At 40.2% G+C, this 26,754-nt stretch overlaps 1 protein-coding gene across 3 annotated transcripts in view; it reads left to right on the forward strand.

The window, feature by feature from the left end:
• The window catches only part of Abca6 (ATP binding cassette subfamily A member 6), a 69,262-nt gene extending 43,419 nt beyond the window's left edge, over positions 1 to 25,843 (forward strand). For 2 of the 3 annotated variants that reach the window (XM_052195350.1, XM_052195349.1), the window contains exons 23-31: positions 2,655 to 2,762; positions 5,298 to 5,471; positions 5,672 to 5,785; positions 8,093 to 8,212; positions 9,684 to 9,761; positions 11,258 to 11,349; positions 12,004 to 12,124; positions 12,750 to 12,867; positions 15,187 to 15,458. In XM_052195350.1, the coding sequence (XP_052051310.1) occupies positions 2,655 to 2,762; positions 5,298 to 5,471; positions 5,672 to 5,785; positions 8,093 to 8,212; positions 9,684 to 9,761; positions 11,258 to 11,349; positions 12,004 to 12,124; positions 12,750 to 12,867; positions 15,187 to 15,425 (1,164 nt within the window). In that variant the 3' untranslated portion in view covers positions 15,426 to 15,458. Of the gene's footprint in view, positions 1 to 2,654; positions 2,763 to 5,297; positions 5,472 to 5,671; positions 5,786 to 8,092; positions 8,213 to 9,683; positions 9,762 to 11,257; positions 11,350 to 12,003; positions 12,125 to 12,749; positions 12,868 to 15,186; positions 15,459 to 15,725; positions 15,894 to 16,407; positions 16,484 to 16,570; positions 16,666 to 18,833; positions 18,951 to 19,135; positions 19,277 to 20,575; positions 20,656 to 22,526; positions 22,583 to 22,695 lie in introns of those variants that run through there. The other variant, XM_052195352.1, reaches the window with a different exon arrangement.
• Positions 25,844 to 26,754: the final 911 nt, after the last annotated feature.

Genomic DNA, 26,754 nt, shown 5'->3' on the forward strand with positions numbered 1-26,754 from the left:
TAATAGGTTTTATATATATATATAGTAGGCTATATATACATATAGATGTGTGGTGTATATGTATGTATAACGATAATAATTAGGCAGGAGGCAATGGATTTGAGATGGAGTCAAAGGGACATGAGAGGAGTTGGAGATGTTGAGAGACAAATGAAAATATAAAACTCTTCAACCCCTTCGCCCATTTAGCTTTAAATAAACTAAGGAAGACACTAGAAAATGGGAAGACACTCTCTCCCTATAGGTTTACTTGAGGAACTAGTATCACAAATATGGCCATCCTACCTAAAGTAATCTTGAGATTCAATACAATCTCAGCTAAATTCCATTACCCCTCTTAGGAGAAACAGTAAAACAATCTTAAAATTCATATGGAAACACAGAAGACCCCACACAGTCAAAGTGATTGTGAGTAAAATTAGTTATTGCCAGAGGTTTGACTATACCTGATTTCAAGTTACGTTACAGAGCCCTAGTAATCAAAACAACATGGTCTTAGCACAAAAGCAGATACCGTGGAAAGAAGGTCTAGATGTAAAATGATGCAGCTTCAGCCATATCATTTTGACAAATACATCAAGTGTCACACTGATGAAAAGATCCACTTTTGGCAAATGGTGCAGAGAAGACTGAATATCTGCATTAAGAAGATGAAATTAGTCTCTGCCCTAACACCAGCCCCGAACAGATGAATGATCTCAAGATAAAGCCCAGAGCCCCAAAGGTAGGGGTGCACTACAAGATGCAGACATAGGTGGGGGATTTCTTCGTAGGACTCGGTTGTGCAGGAATTAAGACTAACGAATGACAAACAGATTCTCACACAATTGAAGAACATCATTCACAGCGTTTTCCCAGGTCATTGTTTTTGTGGTATAGACACTGCCTATGTAACCACTCGATGATCATTTCCTCCTTATGTCAAGTGTTTGTGGTGGCTATCATTTTCCGATGGACAAGAGAAATATTTAAACAGACTCCAGATGTTTCCTATCAGAAGCAAGATTAGAAATGAACCAGCCCCACGGAATCTTGGTTAATGAAAATGTGTCAAAATGACTTCTGCCTAATTGGCAGTGCTGGGAGTGTACGCTAGTGTAGTTTTCCACAGATAATGGAAAAAGTGAGATGGAATATACCTTCTGGGTCAATGATGAATATATATTCATATATGCACCCACACATATACATATATAATATATATACATATATACATTATATACACTACATGTATACACAAGATATACATTATATAGTATATGTATATACATTATATTTGTACACACATATAGCATAAATGTATATAATGACACATATGTATATAATATATGTATATACAATAAATTTATATATGCATTATATTTATGTGTTTATAAACATGTGTGTTCATACCTATGAGCTAAAGCATTGTATACACGGCCATAGGATCAGGGAGGACGTGGAATGATTCGAGAACTAAGAATTTAAGGGAATTCTTTGAGAATTAAAGCCAGGGACAGGGGAATGTGGCTTGGAGACATAAAACTTACTTAGCATGTTTAAGGCTCTGCTGAGTTTGATCCCTAGGATCTCAAAGGAAAAAAGAAAAAGTGGGCAGAAGAAACAGTTGTTAAACTCTTCTTCATTTTTTTCATTTAAAAACAGATGTGTTTATTCTACATGTATAGGTGTTTTCTCTTCACGTATGTCTGTATTTTATGTGTATGCAATGCCCAAGAAGCTAGAAGAGGGTGTGGGATCCCATGGAAGAGTTGTAAGCTCTGTGTAGGTGATGGGAACTGAACCTGGGTTCTCCTCAAGAGTAGCAGGCACTCCCTTGTTCTGGAAAGACTCAGTGAAGCAGTATTCGGCAAAACCAGAACGGGGAAGTGGGAAGGGGTGGGTGGGAGGATAGGGGAAGAGAAAGGGGCTTATGGGACTTTCGGGGAGTGGGGGGCTAGAAAAGGGGAAATCATTTGAAATGTAAATAAAAAATTATATCGAATTAAAAAAAAGTAAAAAAAAAAAAGAGTAGCAGGCACTCTACTGTTGAGGCATCTCTCCAGCAATCCCTGCTTCCTTGATTTTTAAAATTTATTTTATTTGTAGTTTGCTCAGAGTTCAGAATTCCTTCATCTAATGGAGAAGGAACATTGTATCCACTAAATGCCAATTTAATGGTTCTCTTCGGTCCTCTCTGCTTTTGGCAGCCACCTTCTTCCTTACTGTTTCTAGGAAGTAGACTATTTCACGTACCTCATGCCATGGAAACACACAGTATTTGTACCTTTTGCCTGGTTTGTTCCACTTGGTACGGGATATTCCAAGAGGATCTATCTTGAAGCATTTAGCACTATTTTCTTCCTTTTACAGTTGAATAATGCTTGTTATGCATATATGTATGTATTTAGTTTTGTTTCTTCACACACCTCATAATGGTGTTTGAGTTATTTCTGCCTCGTGGTAATTGTTATGATGCTATTAACATGGGCATCTCTATATCTCTTCAAAAGCCCTCTGCTTGTTCTTTAGGGTATATGCTCCAAAGTAGGTCCTAGAATATTCTCAGGGTCTTTTGTGTTTTGAGTTGAAGTCTCGTGATAAATCATAAGTATAGTTTTCACTTTAACAGGCGCTACTTTGATATTCCACTAAGACTCCTTTTGTATTTGCAGAAAATCGTGATAGTCTGGTTTGGGACACTGGAAGCTTCTCTGTTCATTCTGTTTATTCTGTGCAGCGTCTCTCCACATATCGCCATGAGTAGCGTCAGCGATTATAAAGTAAGAAAGTGCGGGTAGCAGATGCCAATAATTTCAATAATCTTATTTTTTAAAAAAAACATTTTTATTGGTTCATTTGAATCTCACATCACACATCCCAATCCCCCACATCTTCCCCTTCCCTCATATCTGACCCCCACCATTGCCTCCTCCTTCCCAACAGAGAAACAGTCATGGGGCACTGATAACTTAAGAGTAGGGTTCCTCAACATCCTTTAGTTGATCAGACTAGTAAAATAATACTCTCTAAAGAATTAAACTTTTCCTAGATATCATCTTAGGAGAAGGAAAAGGCTAAAGCTTGAAGCTAGACAGAAAAAGGTCTTGTCCCCCAGACAGAGATTTCACATAGTTTTTACAACTTTATCAGACCACCTTGCTGGAGAGATGGAGACTATGGTGGGTTCATAATGGCCCACACCTTCACCACGCCTGCTTAGTTACGCATGCCACTTGCCCTCTATGGAAACCCAAACCTCATGTCAGTATCCCTGACTAGACCCTCCTATCAGTTTCTTGCTTCCCGATGTGACTGCTTTGAGCAGATCACTTTTCTCTGCCTTTTGCTATTCTTTGTCCCTTTGATTGGCACAATAGGGTAGACTGCTAGCTCTAGCTTATTGGGGTAGCCAAAGTCCAGCCTCTGACCCTAAAAAGATGTCCCAAACCAACAACTCTTGACATTTCTGAAGATGAACCCTCTCTTCATGATCTAGGACAAGAGAATTCCAACAGTCACACCATAGTTTGACACACAGCGAGGAAAGAGCAAAGATGATAGTCATGGGGATCTGTCTTGTTATTATCTAAGGCAATTAACTGGAAGAGCTGTTTAAGTCTCACTGGCTCACAGAATGGGAGATGGTAATTTCTCAAACAGAATTTGGGGTATTATCTTACCTTAAAGATAGCAAATGGATATAGAGACCCGTGTCTAGCATGCAGGCAATTGACACATGAATTTGATATGACTTCCCAAGATTCAAAATTCAAGTACTTCCCAAGACAATGCCTGGGAGTGAAGCTAAGAATTTTAAAATCAATCTCATAGGCTGGATATGAGTACTGGATTATATAATATACTTTTTAAAAAAGGGTAACTTTCCAGGTAGGAATAAAGTTTGACAAAATCCTAGTATGCTAAAGTTATCATCTACTCTGTCAGATTTAATCATTAGGATGTTGGTATCGTGTTTTTCAGTGTCAGAAAGCAATTCTAAAATTCATACAGAAGTACAAAAGACTGAACAGTCAACACAACCCTGTTGCTTTTAAAACAAAATCCCAGACATTCAATTTACCAAATGACCGTATAGAAGCCAGTCATTGTGGGTGAAAGCTTCCTAGCTCAAGAGGCAGAGACAGCATCCAGCTTACCTTCCTTCTCCACCAGCATCCAAAAGGAAAAGAGCCCTTTCTGCTACTTCATACTGTCTTAAACCCCCTTCAACTCAAAGACACTCCTTTCTCTTTCCTGTGTTTTCTTTCTTTCTTTCTTTCTTTCTTTCTTTCTTTCTTTCTTTCTTTCTTTCTTTCTTTCTTTCCTTCCATCCTCCTTCCTTCCTTCCTTTCATATTTTATTTATTTATTTATTTTTAATCTATTTACATTTCAAGTGTTATCCCCTTACCCAGTTTCTCCTCCTCCCAGAAACCTCCTATTCCACCTCTCCTGCTTTTATGAGGGTGTTTCTCCACCCACCCACCCACCCACTCCCGCCTCCCTGCTCTCGATTCCCCTACACTGGGGCATCTATAGAGCCTTCATCGGACCAAGGCCCTCTCCTCCCATTGATGTCCGACAAGGCCAGCCTCTGCTACATATGCAGCTGGAGCCATGTGTACTCCTCGGTTGTTGCCTTAGTCCCTGGGAGCTCTGGGGCGGGGGAGGGGTCTGGTTGGCTGATATTGTAGTTCTTCCTATGGGGTTACAAACCCCTTCAGCGTCTTTAGTCCTTTCTCTAATTCCTCCATTGGGGACCCCATGCTCCCTGACAGAGCCTTTCCTGGATTTTCTGAGGTTGACTCCCTGTCAACTGGTTGCTTCCCTGCCAGTTGACCTATCGCTGACTTTATTTAATCCTGTTTACAGGAAGCTCTTTGAATTAAAGGTGTGTGCTAGGGCTGAGTCACATCACACAACCTGTTTACAATAAACAGGTAGATCTTGGCCAAAAGGTGTATGCTAGGGCTGAGCCACGCCACAACAATGTTTTTCCAAGTTTACAGTCCTGGGCTTCACAATGTGAACACAACCCTCAGCAGAAAGAACCATGCCAGAGGGGCTTGGATGCAGTTCATGCATAAAGCAAAGGGTTTGGTCCCCATCCCTGATAAACCAAGCTAAGAGGCCCATGACTTTAATACTAACATTTGGGAGAGGGAAAGAAGATCAGAAGTTTAAGGTATGCATAAAGCCAGGTCAGCCTCCACTACATAAGAGACAACCCACCTCCACCACCAAAACCCCACAAAACAAAACAAAAACACTTTGTGATTTAACTGAACTTATATACATTCTGTATTTTCTCATCAGAAGAAAGCTGATTGCCAGCTGTGGATTTCTGGACTCTACCCTTCTGCCTTCTGGTGTGGGCAGGCGGTAGTGGACATTAGCCTCTTCAGCGGAATTCTTCTCACAAGCTACTTTACATTATACACAACAAGAGTGATGCACATTTACTTGACAAGCGAAATTGTGCTATCTATCGTGAGTAATATGGCGTCAATCAAATTCTACATGGCAATTAAAAATAAAATGCAATGGTAGTTGTCTATATATTTGGGAATGTTTCATAAGCTTAACAACACTCAGATGACCAGTAAATAAAATATTTTTAAAATATATGTAAATTGAAAACCTCCTCCAGATGTTTCGTTTTAACTGATATTATCCGAATTTATCTCTAGATTGCTCTTGCATTTGGTTGCGCAACTTCTCTTGTCTTCTTGACCTATGTGATATCCTTTGTTTTTGGCAAAAGGAGAAAAAACAGTGGCCTCTGGTCCATTTGCTTCTTTATTGTAAGTATGAACTCTTCTATTAAGTCCAATCATTTGTGGTCTTCGGCAGTGGGAAAATTAAAAACTGTAGAGTAAATTTAGAGATTCAAATCCAGCGCCTCAACTTTTCGAAAGCTGATACAATACCACAACAGCCAACCTCATGGGATGGGTTCCTGTCAGAATGCAAGAGTACAACAAAATGTACCCAGCCTTCGCAATGGATCATTTAAAGTTGTGCATGTATTAAGATTGAATTCTATTCCAAAGGCATCTCATGCATATGCAGTTACCCCGCAAGTCCAGTAAAGCCTGAACTTCAAATGACTATTGTTCCCAAAGATTTCAGATTAAAATTACCCTGAAGAAAGGACCTGGAATTGTAACTTGTATTAGTAAGTCAGTTATGCTTCTGAAGAATTCCTGTATAGCACTTTGAATGGAGTTCAACTGAGAATTTCAAAAAATAAAAAAAGGACCCAAAGTTTAAAATGTACAGTGTACTGTTAAGTTTTCAGAGCCTTCAGAACAAAGGGACTCCCTCCAATATAAGAACCATAAATGGCTTCCTAAACAGATCTGAGGAGTAGGGATATCAAACTTTTTCATTACAAAATGCTCTTGTCATCTGAAAATTGTTGGGCTACACTCGTAGCTGTCCTGGGATGCATGTGGCCTATACATCACAGTTTGGACATGCCTGACCTGGAAAGTCTGTCCTAACCTCAGCTGTGGGAATTCCAAATACAAATTTTAATTCTTACGTCAAATAGCTTATTAATATCCACATCTATGGATATTCAAATGCCAGCAACCACATGGTGGCTCACAACTATCCGTAATGAGATCTGATGCCCTCTTCTGGTGTATCTGAAGACAGCTACAGTGTACTTAAATATAATAAACAAACAAACCTTTAAAAAATATCCACATCTATTTCATAGACATAGATATGAAAATGGAGAATTTGTTGGGGATTATGGGAAACTTTGTTATACATATTAGCCCAAGACCTGGAGCACTATTCACGCTGCCTTTAAGATGATATTCCTAAGACACAATTGAATGACTTACCGTCCATATTGTACATCTAATGTTTTGAATGGGAGTCCTGAAACTATGAGAGACACCAACCCAAGACCATCAGTGAGAAAATATCCTTGTCTGATGCCACCCACTGACTTCTACAGAAAGTGGGTAGACACAGCTGGATGCTGTCCCCTGTTAATATTTAGCAGTCATATTTTATGACTCTGGATTGAATTTGGCTGCATTTAACAGTGGCATTTATTACTCTTACCTTCATCTTCACAATCCATTCTAGGTAGGGAAGCTACATAAAGCACTATAGAGCACCATACTTGAGTCTAGCCATGAGACTCTGTGAGTCAGCCACTTGAAGACAATTTTGATTGCTAACAGAATGGCTGACATTTTCCAGTTATCCCCAATACTGACTATGCAGAACAAATGACATTAGAGATTAATCTTACTGTAACTCACCCGGCTTTTATTTTGACTAATACTCTTTCAAATGTCTAGCAGATATATGAAATACTGATTCCTTATGTTTCAACTCTTGGAACTGATGGTTAAGTATTTCAGGGTGAAGGTCAACATGGTTGTTGACAAATATGTTACTATCAGCCTTGAAGGTGGTAGAGATAATCTAGTCAATGCCCTCAAAGGTTTTCTCTCAGGCACTTTACCTTCCAGGTCCAAGTAATTGACATCCTGGAATAATAATTTCTTCTGTAGCTCTTTCCTCTCCTTTCGTTGTCTCTACAAAGAAATCACTTAAGATTTGGTGAGATGCTCATCTGGCTTGGTGCTTTTGCTATATGTTAAGAAAAAAAAATCAGCCTATGGCCTTATGCACATAACTTATGTTAGTTTGAGAGCCCAAGCTCTCAGATGAAAAGGCAGGCATTCATTAGCCATAGAAGAAGCATGCCTCAATACTTTGTGACCCAGCATTCAGTAGAAAAGCTTAATAGGACAATTCTGATATGGTTGTAGGCTCTACTGTGATGATTTGAAACATACTAAAGGTGTTCAGATGATCAGAAGTAGGAAATATTTTTTTTTAAAAAAAATATAAAGGTGCCCTGGAACATATGATTAACATGTGCTGATAAAGTTCATTTTCTATTAGGGAGATAGCATTTCTGTATTTTTTTTTATTAACAAAACCATTCCCTTTTAGTTTCAGAACTGGGAAATTGTTTTTGGACATGTATTTGTATTTTTATAGTATTTGTGTTTATATGGGAAACTGTGACAGTTGTCATTTGATTGCCGTTTGTCATTCTTGGACTTGCCCTGTAGGTCATAACCGTTACGTTTGACACAGTTTTGATTGATCCCTTCAATGGCGCATGGCTTATTTCTGCCATCATGTTAGTCCCTTCCTTCTCATTGAATGCGCTCCTGATTGTCTTGGAAATGGTAAGAAATGTCCACAACTGGTCCATAAGAAATTGAATATACAAGCTATTTTCTGTGCCTAGATCTACAGAAATAGAAGGTGGGTGAGTGGGCTCAAAAGAATGAAAGCCAATGGACATGAGAGAGATTGCTCTTGACAGTTAGATGCTCTGAGGTTGAGTGGTGGCAGCGCTTACACGAGTTATGAGAAAGGTCCCGAGTCCGCAGACCTAGAGTCAGTAGATTTTATGGCATGAGAAGAAGCCTTCATAGAGCTGTTAAAAAGCTGTGCCTAAGGCACTCTGCAAATATAACCCAACAAACAAACAAACAAACAAACAAACAAAACATAGGCATGGTTGAATGCTCTTAGAAACCACAGCCAGATTTCAAAAGAACTTCCTACTGCAATGGGTGCTCAAGAATGAGAGGGTAAGTTCATACACAATACTGTTCGGTGACTCACAGGTGTGTATCCAACACCATTCTGTGTTAGTCACCGTGCTAGTGATGAGGACCTGATGAGCAAACCTGTCCAGTTCTTCTTTCATAGAGCCTAGTTACAAAGATAGATCGACCTCAAGCAAGTCACAGTGAACTTTAAGTGAGCCTGGAGGTTGCAATGATAGCTGGCCAAGGACTGGGGAAGACCTTGCAAAGGGAAGCTGGTGTCTTTAGGAGTCAGGGAATTTGGGAGGGATGGTGCCTAAAGGACAAGTAAGAATTAGCAGGGGATTAGAAGATAAGCACGTCCCGCAGAGAAAACCCAAAGCCTTGGGAGACCATGGAGAGTCAGAGAAACTGAGAATTATGCATGTCAGCGGAAGCTTGGGTGAGATCATGGTTTTGGGGAATTCTCACAACTCTAGATGAAATGACTTTAAGCATAACATGCCAAGTTTCATTAATTGTGTTCTAGGGGAAAGGGGGAGATTTTTCCAAAAAAATACTTTTTGTTGTTGTTGTTGACAAAGCAATGACTCGAAGTTATGACCATACCTGGTCCTTTTGCTTAGTATTTTTCTTCTAAGACAGAAGTAGACATCACACACAAATCTAGACTTGTTATAGGGGAGTCAGAAGTAATGGTGGGCTTCCTCTATAACTGATTGATGATAAAAGAATAATTTCAAGGGCTAAGAGTTTTGATTGAGAAAACAGGCATCACTGAGAGAAGAATAGATCTTGTGAATGGATTTATGTGGGAAACTTAGGACAAATACCTCATTTCTAAACTTTACACAATGTAGGCACTGCTCTCTGTTTTGCTTTTAATAAATGTTTTTATTTTAAGACAGAAGTTTTTTTTTTTTAATGAAAGAGATATAGGTTATCTTCATATTGAGAAAAGATATTTAGTAGGTCTCCTCTTATCTCCAGGGCATATGTCATCAGTTCACACAGAAATGTGAAGAAAATAGTCAATGTGCAAAACATTATTTAAATGTGAATTGTGAAGAAAATATATTTAACTGATTATTTTTCTTTTCAGAGAGCCTACCAGTACTATGAAGAATTTGGAGAGAGGAAATATGGTTTATCTGGGGTTGATCTTCTGTTATGCCTAGTAGTAAGACTTTCTACCTCACTATATACCCTACAGATAGATATTCCTTGCTATAACTATGTGATCTTGTCTGAAGCTTGGTATCTCGGAAAGTGTTTTAAATACAGTTTTAGATAAAGTGATGGCTTCCAGACATGAATTTTAGTCTTAGGATAAATTTCTTGTGTGTGTGCATTTATACAATAAGTTAAGAATTCGGTATAGAATTAATTTTGGGTTGTTTATTCTTTACACCATCATGTCTCTAAATAGGAAAGTATAAAGATCAGATGCAGTATGGATTTTCCAAATTATGAAGGAAAGACAAAATTAACCATGAGTGAATGGGAAAATGATTATTTTAGATTTATACTATCTGTCTATGATGTTCTAGGCACAACAACAAACACCAAGTGTGCCCTCAAGGGACTTATAATCTATCTATCTATCTATCTATCTATCTATCTATCTATCTATCTATCTATCTATCTATCTGTCTGTCTATCTACACACACAGTAAATACTGTTAGGTGGAAAAATGTCTTAGTTACTCTCTATTGCTGTAGGAAACATCATGACCAAGGCAAATTATAGAAGAAAACATTTAATGGAGGTTTAAACTTTCCGAGGATGAGTCTATAACCATCAGGGTAGAGAACACAGCAGCGTGTGAGCGGATATGGAACTGGAGCAATAGCTGAGAGCTACATCAGATCCACATCACAAGAAAGAGAGAAAAAAATAGCTAACTGGGAATGGTGTGGGCTTTTGAAACCTCTAAGCCTCAGAGACACACCTCCTCTGACAAGACCACACCTCCTTATCCTTCCCAAACAGTTTCACTAACTGGGGGACAAAGCATTCAAAAATATGAGCCAGGGCAACCATTCTCATTCTAACCACCACAGAGAGTCAGCAAAGACTTAAAATACCTTCTAGTAGGTAGTGGCAAGAGTGGCTCTATCTTGCTTCAGGATCATCTAAGAAAAAGAAGGAGTTTAATTAGATAGAAGGTTATATAGTAATATGGTAATGTTTGCGGTAAGTGGAGTTGGTCCATATGGTGTTCTATATAACTTTAAGAAATTTGATGCAACTTTGAGTGGCCCAGGAACCGTTGGGTGGCTTTAACCAAAGTTCAGTGCTCAAATGTAGCTGCAGAAAACATGGCTGTGGTGTCTGGGATGAGAAGAGTAGCTAAGAGGAGCAGAGGGAAACCGTGTGGAAATACAGCACAAGCCAAGAAAGAGAGATGCCCTGGATATGATGCTCAGAACACAGCAGGGAGAACCAGTTGTGCTGTGGGTCATTTTAAAGACAGAGCAGAATTTACTGAGCTGTAAAGTATGAGCTGTAAATAGTAGGAAAGAGACAGGTTAATAAAACATTGTATTGTGTGTTCTCTCCTACCTTATAAAAATTTGCTACCAAATTACCCATAAATACTCAAGCAACAATTTTATTTAAAAACTTGACTTGCGTTGACTCATGTCTTAATAAAACCTTTTCTTTGCTCCTAGCCTTACTTTCATACTTTGCTGTTCATTTTTGTTCTGAGATGCCTGGAACTGAAATATGGGAAGAATGTCCTATGGAAGGATCCCATCTTCAGGTTAGGATGGCGGTTAATTTCATATATGAGGCCATAGTTTAGTATTTCCATTGTGGTGGCTGCACTTTCAGTGTGTTGATTACGACTTCTACTTGCAATGCAAGCAATACAATGGCTAGCATGGTAGCCAATGGTTTTCTACTTGACAGTCAAGAGAAAGGACCCACCACTAACCAGCAGAGAAATACTGCAATTTCTCAAAAAATGTGAAGATTATCCAAGTATGTTCACCCTTCTAAGGTGATATATGTTCTAGAGCAACAGGGATTGGGAGAGGAGATTTGACTACTGTGCTGAGGGAGTTTTACATGGGAACTTTCGAAAGTATGAGCACTAAAAGATGCTGAAACAGACATCTGATGTGACGGAGGTAGGGCTGTAGTGACCGGTGGCACTAGAAGTGACTGGAAGTTTAGGAGGGAGGGGCAGCACCTGATGATATGCTGACGAGCACTGGCCTTAAAGTCAGAGATGCTGTAAGGAGAGAGGTCACATCATGAGAGAGATTCTGGGTGAGGGATGTATTTGAGGCCGAGGCAGCAGGGATAGTGGTAATCACCACTGGCATTGGGAAAAAAGCAGACTGGTAAAAACCACATGGAAAATAAGCATTGGAAGCATGAGGACAGTGTGTAACTTGATTGCTTCCCACAGAATATCTCCACAAAGTCTAAACGTTCAACCAAATCCAGAGACACCTACGGATGAAGACGATGATGTGCGAGCAGAAAGACTGAGGACATCTGATGCCCTGAGCGCTCTGAACTTAGATGAGGTTAGAAAACATAGACCCTGCTAAAGCGTATAAGAACCTCTCAGAGAGAAGTGTAAAATGTCGATTTTAACTTTTAAAGTTCAAAGTTTGCAGATACCCCAATGCGCAGATACCCCCAGAAGGTTCTGGAAATTAAAAAGAACATATACCTAAGGCATAACGATTTTATTCTTCCTTTGAGAAACATGTGTTCTAACAACTAGAATTAGAATTTCGGAACAAAATAAGATCTTATGAGTTGAAGGACAAACGATTTGCTGTAAAATGCTTGATAAAGATCGGGAGAGTCAACCGCACTTAAGGCTTGCGTGGCAGGTGGCATTCCGCCCAGCTGTGTTTCCAGGCACAGATTTTTCTTTTTTACCTGATCGAGATGCTCTATTCTCTCCAATGTAGTCATTTGCCTTCCGCCCAGACAGTGAGCTGGCTTCCCGGTGTTCTGGTACTTCCTTATGTGTTGGAAATCAGAGAAACTCTGTATTTCAATGAATGTGCCTGGTATTGGTAACAGTGGTCATGGTCACTCTTAATTCATATATGGTTTGGTTTGTGGTAAACATCATGAAAACAAAAGGATGTAACATCTTCGAAGTTTAGAGGAAAATCATATTTCTGTCTCTCCTAGAAACCAGTCATAATCGCCAGCTGTCTTCACAAAGAGTACGCAGGTCAGAAGAAACGATGTTGTTCGAAGAGGGCAAGGAAAGTAGCAGTGAGGAACATCTCTTTTTGTGTTAATAAAGGTTTGGGACGATCACTTTTTAAATTTACTGTTTAATTTTTTTATTGCTTTTATTATTTTTTTTTTTACAGTCCAGTCATTGCCTCCCCCACCCTCCAGTCTACTTTTACACAGTTCCTCATCCTGTTCCTCCTCTCCCTGTCTCCAAGAGGATGTCCCCCTCCAGGGCTCCCTACTCCCTGGGGCCTCACGTCTCTTGAGGGTTAGGCACATCTTCTCCCACTGAACCCAGACCAGGCAGTTTCCTGCTGTATATGTGTTGGGGGACTTGTACCAGCTCATGAATGCTGCCTCGTTGGTGGCTCAGTGTCTGAGAGATCTCAGTGGTCTGGGTTAGTTTGAGATTGCTGGGCTTCCTATGGGGTCACCCTCCTCCTCAGCTTCTTCCAGCCTTTCCCTAATTCAACCACAGGGGTCTCTGACTTCAGACCATATGTATACCTGGTTGGGTATACATATCTGTCTGTCTCAGTCAGCAGCTTGTTGGGCCTCTCAGAGGACAGCCATGCTAGGCTCCCTTCTGTAAGCACACCACAGCATCAGTAATAGTGTGAGGCCTTGGAGCCTCCCCTTGAGATGGATCCTAATTTGGGTCTGTCACTGGACCTTCATTCCCTCAATCTCTTCTCCATTTTTGTCTCTGTAGTTCTTTTAGGCAGGAACAATTCTGGGTCAGAGGTTTTGACTGTGGGATGGCAACCCCATCCCGCCACTTGATGCCCTGTCTTTCTACTGGAGAAGGCCTCTCCTCCTGCTGTTCCCTCTTCCTGCTGTTGACTCCTCCCTTTGAGTCCTGAGAGTATCTCACCTCCCAGGTCTCTGGTACATTCTAGAGGGTCCTGCCCCCCTGCCAGGTTGCCTGTTTCCATCCATTCTTCTGGCCCTCAGGGCTTCTCTCCTATCTCCCCCACCTCCCATGCCTAGTCATGTTCCCCCTCCCCCTCCCATTGCCCTCTCCCACCCTGGTCCCTCCCTCCCTCTGCCTCCCATGATTGTTTTCGTCTCCCTCCCAAGTGGGACTGAAGCATCCTCTCTTGGGTTCCTCTGCTTGTTTTTATATTTTGAGACTAGAGCCTCGTGCCTGCTAAGCGAGTGCTCCACCTCTGTGCAGCATTCTTAGCTCTCTCCTTGCTTCTTGTTTTAAGGCAGAGTCTCACTAAGTTGCTGAGGATGGCCATTTAAACTACTCTGTAGTTCAGGCAGGTCTTGATCTTGTGATCCTCCTGACTCAGCGTTTTGAGTAGACAGGAATAGAGATCTGCACACAACAAACCATTAACCATTGTTTGTAGGAATGAACATCTATACTAAAGCATAATGTCACTTGCTGTAGCCTTCATTTCCTCACTTGTTACACACACACACACACACACACACACACACACATAGTGGGGGAGGCAATGACTCCTCACTTGTTACACACACACAGACTGGAGGGTGGGGGAGGCAATGACTGGACACATATTTATTCTACACATATGCGAGCATGCGCAAGTGCGCACACACACACACACACTTGCGCATGCTCGCATATGTGTAGAATAAATAAGGAGACTTCCTGCCCTTGTGGATTTTGTATTCTAAGGAATTCATAGGAATATCTTATCAATAACATATCAATTATTACCTAAGTTCTATGGGGAACACTGGAGCGCGTGTCGTGGTGTGAGTGGCTTGGAACTGTGTTTGGTTAGAACAAGGGAAGGCTTTACGTGAGCAGTGACAGTTAAGTCAAGGTCTATGCTTCAAGAAGGTGGGGACTGCAATGGCAAGGACTCAGACACAGCAGCAAATCTCAGTGGTTGAGTCTAAAGCAGAGTCCAGCAGGTGGTATTGGTGTGAAGGAGGGAGGGAGCCACGCAGGGTTAGAACAGGAACATCTTTAAAACACAAGAAGCGGTGCATCTTACTCCACAGCAGTAGAATGTTATTAGAAGGTTATTTTGGAGACAGTTGCTATTTTGTAGAGATTACTGATACTTGTTTATGAATTTGAAAAGGGGTGATTTATATCAGTTCAGGTGAAAGCCTTCTGAGGTTTGTAAATCATTTGCATGGACATACCAGTTATTAACTAACATCTATGAAAAATAACCGAACCAGGAAATCTCGAGGGGAAAAGACTGTTATATCAAATTAATAAACCTTTGATAACATTTTCATGATGAGAATTAAAGAACATGTTTTCAGGGTGTACGTTGTGTATATTTTCAATGTAAATTACTGTATTTGAGAGATATACAGACCTCTCAGGTTTACACTGAAAAAATGTAAATCTGCGTTTCATTTCCAACACTGATAATCTTATTCTTCTTTTCAGGTGAAATTTTGGGGTTGTTAGGACCTGATGGTGCCGGCAAAAGTTCCTCTATCAGGATGATAGCTGGGATCACAAAGCCAACAGCTGGAGAGGTAGTCATAATGAAGGTTATTTCCATTTCCACTAAATATTATGATCACAATAAACATAGGTTACATATTTTTAGGACTGTAATATTCATCTTTGCTGTTTTGGATATGCATTTTGTTTTTCCTCTTACTGTTTTTGATGGTATTTAAACATTTATGGCAGGAAGTGGCATGTTACCAGGAGCTAAGTACCTTTTATCCACCATACCTTCTCAGCTGCCACCTGAATTTTTCGTCTTTTCCACTCCATTTACACATAAAATTGTGCTTGTAGATCAGCAGATTGTGCTTCCCATCATAAATACGAATTACTTTCTGTGATACGTTCTTGTCGTTCTAATAGTTTAGGCATTCATTCGTTCTCCAGCTAGATGGCAGCTTCCAGGTTGTGTGCAGAAAGGGCTCTTCCCATATCTCTGGTAAAGCTGCTGTCTCTTGTAGGTGGAATTGAAAAAGGTTCAGCTCTGCTGTGGGTCACCGGGGCGATGGCACAGCCGAGTTTGGATACTGCCCTCAGGAGAACGTGCTGTGGCCCATCCTGACGGTGAAGGAGCACCTGGAGCTGTATGCCACTGTAAAGGGACTGGGGAAAGAGGAGGCTGTCGTTGCCATTTCAAGGTAAGGAAGAGGATCCTGGAATCCCTTTTGTCAGGAGGACGGGAGGCGCTACTCACACTGGATTCATTAGTGAGGAGCAGGAGAAGAAAGGCATTTCTGCCTTTTCAGAGCATTGGTTGCAGAACAGAAATCAGAGACCACACCCAACTCCCTCATGCCTGAGCCTGGGAACTTATAAATCATCAACGTCAATAGTTGACAATGAAGGAATAAGTCTATCCTCGCGATTGTCCTCAGGTTTCTAATGAGGAAAAAATAAAAAGTAAATGGAATAACCATCAATTTAGTTTCTCACTTTTTAAATTAGATTACTTAACAATATAAAAATTAGACTATTTAAAAAGTAATCTCGTGAGGCAAAAAAGAAAATAATGAAATATCCTTTATCATGATTTGCATTTTGACAGCAATACTACCATCTCTCCCTGCAATGCTTTTATAGTTGTGCGGGATTTCATTTTTTCCCAAAAGTTCTCTCTTAGTATGCTATTTTCCCTGTCTTATTTTCTCTCAGATTAGTGAATGCTTTTAAACTACACAGCCAGCTCAATGTCCAAGTGCAGAACCTAGAGGCAGGAGCAACCAGAAAGGTATGTGTGGTGTCCGGTGCCCTTCTGAGACTGTATGTGGTACAGAAGCAAATGGAGGACATTTTTTTTTTCTCTCTGTCTCTGCAGCTGTGCTTTGCGCTGAGCATCCTGGGAAATTCGCCTGTCCTGATACTGGATGAACCATCTGCAGGCTTAGATGTGTCAGGGAAGCAACAAGTGTGGTGAGGATGCTTATAGACTCAGACCCACAATGACCAGCATGTAAAACTGCATCGATAAAATCTGCAAACAGACCCATGGGCCCACTGGTTCCTGATTCAGCGGAGAATGTCTTATTTAGCTGCTGTAGCATGGGTGGTAAATGTTCCTAACAGGTCTGTGTTTTGAAGGTTAGGTCCTCACCCAGCAGTGCTGTTGAGGGGTGATAGCTAGCTAGAGCCTTTAAGATGTTGAGCTTGGTTGGCTTAGTTAGGGCTTTACTGCTGTGAACAGACACCATGACAAGGCAAGTCTTATAAAAGGACAACATTTAATTGGGGCTAGCTTACAGGTTCAGAGGGTCAGTCCATCATCATCAAGGCAGGAACATGACAGCATCCAGGCAGGCATGGTGCAGTAGGAGCTGAGAGTTATACATCTTCATCTGAAGGCTGCTAGTGCAAGACTGACTTCCAGGCAGCTAGTGTGAGGGTCTTAAAGCCAACACCCACAGTGACACACCTACTCCATCAAGGCCACACCTCCAAATACTGTCAAGCATCTTTCAACCATCACACTGGTGAAGGGGATTAAGTTGACCTTGAAGAAGACACCAAGACTCTGCTTTCTAGTGTCATCTTTACTTCTTGGAACCCGAGGAAAGCAGCTGGCTTATTTCCCCCATGCTTTGTCCCACTGTGGTGTTCTGCTTTGCCTCGAGCCCAAAGCAATGGGTCTGATCTAACACAGCTTGGAACCACTGAAATATTAACGTAAAATAAGCTCCTTTTGAGTTATTATTCCAGGCTTCTGATCCCAGTGATAAAACTCTGCTGTGTGTACCCTATCAGCTGTGATACCCTACCAGCTGTGTACCCTATCAGCTGTCTGTCTAGCAAGCACTTCGGTGGATCGACTTGCAAAGGGAAAAGATTTGTTTTGGCTTGAAGATTAGGGGGCTTTACTCCCTATCAGGGTGACCTCATGGCTTTGAGGCTGTGGTAAGGTAGCATGCCAGGGAAGGAACACGTGATTGCCCTGGTTACTTCACAAGTCAAGGAGCAAGAAGGAGGGAGGTAATGAGATACCTTTGCTGTGCTAAGAGCATCCTTCTAGACTTCACCTCTTAAAGAGCCCATTGCCTACTAACAGCACCACGTGGGGACCAAGCGCATAGTCCTTTATGAGACATTCAACACACAGACTCTGTCTACAGAGATAGTTTGTATCATTAGGAAAACAAACTTTCAACAGATGGATAATCTAAATGCTTTATAATCCTGAAGATTTTTGGCTTAAAGAAAACTCTAGGTGTTTTGTCAAAGTTTTAATTAACTTCAAATTCTCTTAATTTTGTGCTTTAACTATCCATAATTTCACAACAATTTATTTTGCTGCTCACACGGTTTTCCTAAAGAGCCTTGGTTTGCTGACACAACTTCCTTTTTCATTTTCACCTGTTCTGTCAAATTCACTGACCTAATTTGTATCACTTTAGTTTTTTTCTACTTTCTGTGAATCATCCCCGGAACTAATAAAACCCCAATTTAGCTTCATAATTATGATCACCCACTATCCTCTTGCATTTTGAAATGTTATTTTATTTGTTATCACTATTTGATGCAAATGTAGAATTACCCATCATGCAGTTCCAGCCATTGCCACTAGGAGGCCCACCTTCTTTTTCATTTATTTCTCTTTCCCCTGCCTTTTCCAACTTCTATAATTTTAAAGGCCAGGTGAAGCAGTACATACTTTTATCTCATTGTTTTTTCAGCTGGCATTTCCAAATGACAAGGAAAGTTCTCCTTTTAAAAAAATATTTATATGAGCACACAGGAGCTGTCTTCAGGCACACCAGAAAAGGGTGTCTGATCCCATTACAGATGATTGTGAGCCACCATGTGGGTGCTGGGAATTGAACTTAGGACCTCTGGAAGAACAGTCAGTGCTTATAACCGCTGAGCCATCTCTCCAGGCCCGGAAACTTCTTAAAGTTTAATTGTAATAACATGAACACAGCTAAAATATCAAAACCATTCTTATTTTAAATGAACTTGCCAGCATTCATTTTTCAATATGTGAGTATGATTTGTAAACTGTATCTCGTCAATCTTCCCTCTGTTCCTTTATCTTTCCTATTGCTTTTTACTTTCTGATTTAATTTCTATTCATGTTTGCTGGCTTTCAGGCAGGCAATCCAGGCAGCTGTTAAAGACGAGAAGGGTGTCCTATTGTCTACCCATGACCTGGCTGAGGCGGAGGCTCTGTGTGACCGAGCAGCCATCATGGTGTCTGGAAGGCTGAGGTGAGCCTCTCTCCACGGCTTGGTTTGGGATTGCCTGTAGAAAGAGCAAGTCACAGATAACAGCCTGTTTCTTCCTTCTGCCTCCCTCACTGATGCCCCTTCTACTGTCTCTGAAATTTAAGAACAACAAAAAATGTAATGACAGGGTTTTTGTTTTTTCTCTATCACTCTCTCTCTACTCACAGATGCATCGGTTCAATCCAACACCTGAAGAGGAAATTTGGCAAGGATTACTTTCTAGAACTCAGAGTGAAGGAAATTTCTCAAGAGCCGTTAGTTCACCAGGAGATTCTGAAGCTCTTCCCCCAGGCTGCACGCCAGGACAGGTAAAGGGGACTGTCATCAGCAGAGAAACGTGATGCTTTTCACAAGCTGTGGTTTCTGTTAGCACCCACTGTGATGGGATGTCACAGTGATATTACCCCCAAAAGGCTCACTCAGTCTTCCAGGTTTTAAGAGATTTGGAAACTACACAGGAACAAGTGTCTCCTTCTTCAGGAAATAGGAGCAAAGATAAAGAGAGTCTTCCTTTAATATAATTTTTTTACTTCAAAATGGAGACTATAAAGGAGTGCATGTGTTTACACAAACATTTGTACACAAGTCTGTGTGTGTGTGTGTGTGTGTGTGTGTGCATGCACGTGTGTGTGTGTGTGCATGTGTGTGTATGTGTGTGTTGTTAGGGACAGGACCAGAAGATTAAAGCAGCTACTGAATTTGAAATTAGAGGGATGTTCGCATCAGGAAAAAACAAGACAGGGGGAGGGAAGAGGGCTTATGGGACTTTCGGGGAGTGGGGAGCCAGAAGAGGGGAAATCATTTGAAATGTAAATAAAAAATATATCAAATAAAAAAAAAAAGAAAAAACAAGAAAAAACAAGACACAAAACTGTTATTTGCATCTTTACACAGTGTAAATGTAATGATTATCTAAAGTATATTCTAAAACCTGTTCTGAATCTAAAACCTTTGGTAAATAGGCTTGGATACACGTGGGAACATAAGAAAGGAAGAGGGTGGTCTGGTCCGAAGATGGCTAGACTGGCTGTCTGCCTGGTCTCCTTGTCACTTAAGAACCCCACACTGTTAATCTGGAGCAAAGGTTACAGTCAGCGGCAGCACAGGAAAGGAACATGCCTACACCCCCGTGTTCTTAGACTCCGGGGCTTTTTAAGTCTTTCTACAACTGTCCTGCCCCACTCCCCAGCCTTAGATCACCTTACAAGTTCGCTTTATGGTCACAATACCTAACTTTCACTTGGAGTTATTTTCCAGCTGTGTTTGGATTAGTCTAAGGTTGTAGCTTCCAGTTTCTGGTTTTTTTTTTTTTTTTTTTTTTTTTTTTTTTTTTTTTTTTTTTTTTTTTTTTTTTTAACAAGTAAACGGTTTGAGTTAACTGGGCTAGTAACACAGTGTTATTTCTAGAAACAGCCACAGCATCTAGTTCCCTGCAACCATTCCCAAAGGTTTCATTGGTAAATAGTTTGGTTTCATATTTAACCTGTGTATCACCTTGGACTGGTTTTTATTTAAAATGAAACAGCCGACAGCATACAGATTCGTCTTGACATCTATCATCCCTACCTTGAAACTAACGGTTGAGTATACTGTGCTCCCATTCCCAGGTGTTTCTCCTCGCTCACCTACAAGCTACCGGTAACAGATGCTCATCCTCTGTCTCAGGCCTTTCACAAACTAGAAGCAGGTAAGAATGAGCTCTTTAAAAGTACTTGGAGAATAATTTAATGCAAGGTGGATGTGCTATGCACCAACCAAACAAACAAAAAACAGCCCCTGCAGAGCGTTGATTTTAGGAATTCTAAGGGTAATAAACGCAGCTCTCTGGAAAGAGGCTCGTCTGTGACAGGGACGGAAGCTGCAGAGGACACCGAGTGGGGCTCAGCTGTTCTCTTTGCACATCTGTATCAACACAGGAAAAGTCCTGACTGTGGCTGATGGGTTTGACTTTCTGTTGCGAAATGATAGCTAAAGCCATTCTTGGATTGCCCAGAACTCCTGTTGTTACTTGAAGTTCTGACACTCCCGTCTGTCTGTCTGTCGTCTGTCTGTCTGTCTGTCTGTCTGTCTGTCGGTCTGTCGGTCTGTCTTGCAGCTAGTTAAGTCGTTCCCTGCAGCAGATCATCACTGTGTCATTTGCTGAGGAACTCTAACCCTGAAGCTAGTCTCCAGCCTGTATCAAGTTGACACACAAAACCAGCCAGTACATTTTTACAAATTAATTTCTTTTTTTTAATTTATTGATATATTTATTTACATTTCAAATGATTTCCCCTTTTCTGGACCCCCACTCCCCGAAAGTCCCATCAGTCCCCTTCCCTCCCCCTGTTTTCCCACCCAACCCTGCCCACTTCCCTGTTCTGATTTTGCTCTATACTGCTTCACTGAGTCTTTTTTTAAAACTGAGTTTGTAGTTTTGACTCTGCAGTAGCCCCGTGGACTGGTTCTGGGTGATTTTACTTTACAAGTAGTTTATGGCACCTCCATTACAGTGCCAAAGCTCACACAGGCGAGGAGACACTGGACAAAGTTTCCCAATCCTGGCCCTTGTATGTAGTTCATCTCAACGGTGAGGGACAGTGCCCAGAACAGTGCCTGCATCTTTGTACTGGAGAGGACATGTATCCTGCTGGTGTCTACTCTAAATAGTTGGCTTCCTGGCTTGCCTTCGTTTTTGCTGGTCACATAGTTCCTGCCTTGGGACTCTGCCCTTCTTGATCCTTCTTTCTGGAATTCTGTTTCCTAAATACTTAGCTGCGTCTTCACATTTGGAGGATTCTGCTCAATCGTTACACTGAGACTATAATGTCTCTGATAGTCCTGTGTAAAAAGAATCCAATGTGTGTGTGCATGTGTGTGCATGAATATGTGGGCATGTCTTTGTGGATTTACTGTTTCTCTTATCATCTATTCTATTATATATTTAAATGCTTATGAGTATAATGCCCACGCCTCTCCTGCTAAAATGCACAAAGACCAAGGCTTTTGTCTCTTCCTGTTCCTGGAATCTCATAGTGTCTGTCGCACGGGAGGAGAGTCCCGCTACATAAGTGTTAAGCATCAGACAAGTGAGTAACTCAATCTAACAGCGGCTGTCCTATAGATCACTTGAGGAGCCCAATGGAGACCGGATAAGGTAGATGACCATTAAAGGCAGTATCAACGGGGTCCTCTCAAAGAGTAAGGAATGGAATCTCCCTCATATGTAAGAATATTTTAATCAAAGAACATACACATCTCCCAAGGACATACATACCAAACAGTGGAGATTAGGAAAATACAAAGTGAGAAAATCCAATGCTAAGATAAATTTGGTGTGTATTTATAATAACTTTTGGTTGCTGTAAATATTTGAGAAAATTTATTAAAGACCTTCAAATCCAGCATTTAATCTGTAGAAACCCCACATGCCTCCTATGTGAACTCCATACATACCTTGTGATATTCTGTCCTGCAATTCTTTATTCAGTTTATCTTTTATTTATTTTAATAATATTATTTTGGTATATAGGACTTTGGAAACTTTCATCATCCTTTATTGAGTGATTTATTTTTCAGTGAAGCATGGCTTTAACCTAGAAGACTACAGCCTCTCTCAGTGCACACTGGACCGAGTGAGTCAACTTGCTTGGCTTTGTATTTTATGAAAGCAGCATGCGTTTTCCACATTCCTTTGGAGGACAACCAACAACTTAATAATTGTCCTCCTGATTTATCTCCTACTTAGGTATTTTTGGAGCTTTCAAAGGAACAGGAGTCGGGAGATGTTCATGAAGAAGCGGACATAACCATGAGACGGAAACTCCTCCCTCCGTCAGATGAACTGTAAAGTCCCAAACCTAATCATTCCACTATTCCTCAAACTTGTTCTATATAGTAACTAACAGAGTTAATAATTTCAAAGATGTTTTCATGCTAACATTATACATATTTTATCTGCTCAGTCAATCTCAAAATAAAATTTATAACTACTCATGTCTCAAAACTTAGAGTCTATAAGGAAATATAAACTACTTGTAAAGTAAAATCACCCAGAACCAGTCCATGGGGCTACTGCAGAGTCAAAACTACAAACTCAGTTTAAAAAAAGAAATTAATTTGCAAAAATATACTGGCTGGTTTTGTGTGTCAACTTGATACAGGCTGGAGTTATCACAGAGAAAGGAGCCTCCCTTGAGGAAATGCCTCCATGAGATCCAGCTGTGGGGCATTTCCTCATTAATGATCAAAGGGGAGGCCCCATCCCTGGGCTGGCAGTCCTGGGTTCTATAAGAAAGCAGGCTGAGTAAGCTTCTTGCTCATGATGTTTTGTACAGGAATAGAGACCCTAAGACAAACAATTATCAGAACTTTCAGTTGCAGAAACGTATGAAGAATGTTCTCAGAGCCCTCTTCTGCCATACATGGGCTCCTGCACACATATGTGCGTAGACAGACACTCACATATAAATAAAATAAGTAAGTTTTAAAAAGAATATTTGTATAATGGAAAATATATAAAAATTAAATAACACCTTACAAAAGAGCCCCTATAGTTCTTTCATACAAAAATTCAATTGTATACTTTCCTTAATCCATTTTTGTAGACTTGTTACCATGTATGGTATACATATTTCCTAACTAGATACTTATATTTACTGTTATTACATTGGAATTTTTGTTTTGCTTTCAAACTTAAAGTAATGTTGAAGCATTATATATTTGCATTTAAAGTTGTGTGGCTAATATTCTTTGCTCATTTACTTTTGTGTTTTAATCTTTTTACTACTCATTTACAGGATTTATATGTAATGAAATATTTTAGTGGTGTGTTTCACAGTTGAACATCACTATCTGGAAGGTTGATCTGGTCAAGGGATGCTATGAATTGAAAATATCTTACCTGACAAGTGACAGGCCAAGGTGAAATCAAGACTCATTAAAACCATTGCATCAAATCACCTTTGGACTTTGTATATAAGGTGCATTTGAAAGACACATGAATCACATGCCAGGAATTAAGTCCTATATCCAAGATTTCTAATTATGCATGGACTAAAATTTCAAAATCTGAAACACTTCAGCATTTCTAATAAGGGATAGTCAGCCTGTACCACCATTATAACCAAAGGTTCTATTTGCAAATCTATGGTAAATAATCAGTGTTTACTGTTCAGGAGATAACAGTCCCTTTTAAGAGTTTATGTAGATATCAGAGCCATGATTTTCTTGCTCTAAGAAACATAATGAACTTTCAGATTTCTTGTAAATAAAGAAATTCTGGCTGGGGAGTGGTGTTGCACGCCTTTAATCCCAGCACTTGGAAGGGAGAGGCAGGCAGATTTCTGAGCTGGAGGTCAGCCTGGTCTACAGAGTGAGTTCCAGGACAGCCAGAGCTACACAGAGAAACCCTGTCTTGGGGAAAAAAGGAAAGAAAGAAAGAAAGAAAGAAAGAAAGAAAGAAAGAAAGAAAGAAAGAAAGAAAGAAATGAAACACTGACTTCCAAGCTGCTTACTTTCCAGAGCTAAAGGGATTAAATTTTTAATTATTTTGGGTTTTAGGTTAATGAAGACTTATATTTGAATCCCTACCTGGTACTATTGTCTAACACATTGGACACAGCAGTTCCAAAACCTATCAGCACCATGGCCTCATCTTCAACTGTAAGGTTTATAGAGGATTTAGGCACGGTTATTCCTCTCCCCTCCAAACAGCATTTTTTATATGTTAGCTCTCCGTTATACCTCCTACCTTCCCACAAACTAGTCATCATCATCATCATCATGATTTTGTGCATCAATATTTATTTTTTTTACCAAAGGATTCATAGATTTTGAGCACGAAGCTACTTCCTTTCAAGGAGTTCTTTCGGAGATCACCATAAAAGACAAAAATCTCAGGATTTTTTTTCTGAAAATATATTGCTCACTCTATCTTTACAAGATGAATTATATTTCAGCTGGCTTGTCATTCAGCGTTCGTACTTGTCTTTCATTGTTTATCAGTTTTGGTAGCTAATATTTCTATTAGCTCACTATTTTCAGTTGTTAGGCGAACTTTTTATTGATTAATTTTATGATTTCATCCACATTTATAATTTATGTTAGTCATCTATGGGTATAATGTATGTTGATCATGAGCATGTATAATGTGTTGTTCACATACATGTATAATGTATGTCAACCATCCATGTGCATAATGTATGTCTATCATGCATGTGTATAATGTATGTTGATCATTCATGTGTATAATGTATGTTGATCATTCATGTGTATAATGTATGTTGATCATCCATGTATATAATGCATATCGATCATTTACATGTAGAATATATGTTGCTCATGCACGTGTATAATGTATGTTGATCATACTAACTCTCATTATCTTCTCTTGTCAACTTCCCATCCCATTGGACTCTTTCTGCTTCCCACCTAGTTCTGCTTCTACTGTGTGTGTGTGTGTGTGTGTGTGTGTGCGCGAGACTGAGTTTAAATCAGGTTATATTATATGAATGGGCAAAGATGTGGGTTGTTTACCTCAGCATGAGCAATTTATCAGTGGCTACATTGAAAAAAAGTCTTATCTTCTGTCTAGATTGTGTTGCTTTTTTTTTCTGTTAATTTGATACAAGTTACAAGTTAATGATTATTATGGAAGGGCCCAACCTACTGTGGGAGGTCTTATCTCTGAGAAGGTGGTCTTGGATGGCAGAAAAAAGGAGGCTGTGCAAGCTATGGGGAGCAAGCCAGCAAGCAGCACTCCTCCAGGCACTCTGCTTCAGGTCCTGCCTCCAGTTCCTGCCTCCAGTTCCTGCCTTTAGTTCCTTCCCTGACTTCTCTCAGTTACAGAGTGTTTTGAAAATTCTAAGATGAAATAAAACCTTTCCTCCCAAGTGGATTTGCTCACGGTGTTTTACCATAGATATAGAAACTCAAACTAAGATTCTCTCCTCCAGCAGCCATGACTTCCAGACTTTTGGGAGTCCATCCGCCACTCAGATTCCCTAATATATATTGTTTTGATGCATAACCTCAGAGACAAATTTCACTTTTATGCCAAGTAGCACCACCTACTTCAGCAGGATATTTTACCAGACTTGAGAGCTCTTATCACAAGTAAATTTCAAATCTCTTCTCATTTCTAGAAATTATTTCTAGAAATTTTTTTCTAGAAACCTCTTATTTCTAGAGTTAACACATTTCTCAATTGCTTACCACACCTATTGATATTATTGCTACTCTTATTTTTTCTATTTCACACAGAGAAGTCTCTTAGTTGAAATTATTACTTTGTATTTAAACATCGTCTAAGATTAAATTTTTAAATAAGGGTTATCAAACAATATATCTGTTCATAATATTTCCACTCCCCTACTACTCACCCAATTTCATATTGTTTCCTTTAAACCTTAAACCTGAACTCAAACAGAAATCACACACACACACACACACACACACACACACACACACACACACACATGGGAAATGGAGTTATCATATGATGGCTTTTATTATATGATGGCTTCCCACAATGCAGACTAGGTATCATATGCTATCAAATAAAATGCCTAGAACTAGAAATGGGGTACATCTTTCTAAACTGTTGGCCAAATTAATCCCATAGATGCCCAGTGGAGAAAAACCCATTATAGGTTATTGCCAGTACTCTGGGCTACCCTCCACAACCTGATTGTAAGACCCTATTGTGGAGGAGACCACATAGTTATGTCATCAAACATGGGGTAATCAGAATTGCTCAACTGGAGGCTCCACCACTGCTGAGTTGCTCCCCTTCTGCTTTCACTGG

Source organism: Apodemus sylvaticus, chromosome 10 (assembly GCF_947179515.1).
Source record: "Apodemus sylvaticus chromosome 10, mApoSyl1.1, whole genome shotgun sequence".
Lineage (NCBI taxonomy): Eukaryota > Metazoa > Chordata > Mammalia > Rodentia > Muridae > Apodemus > Apodemus sylvaticus.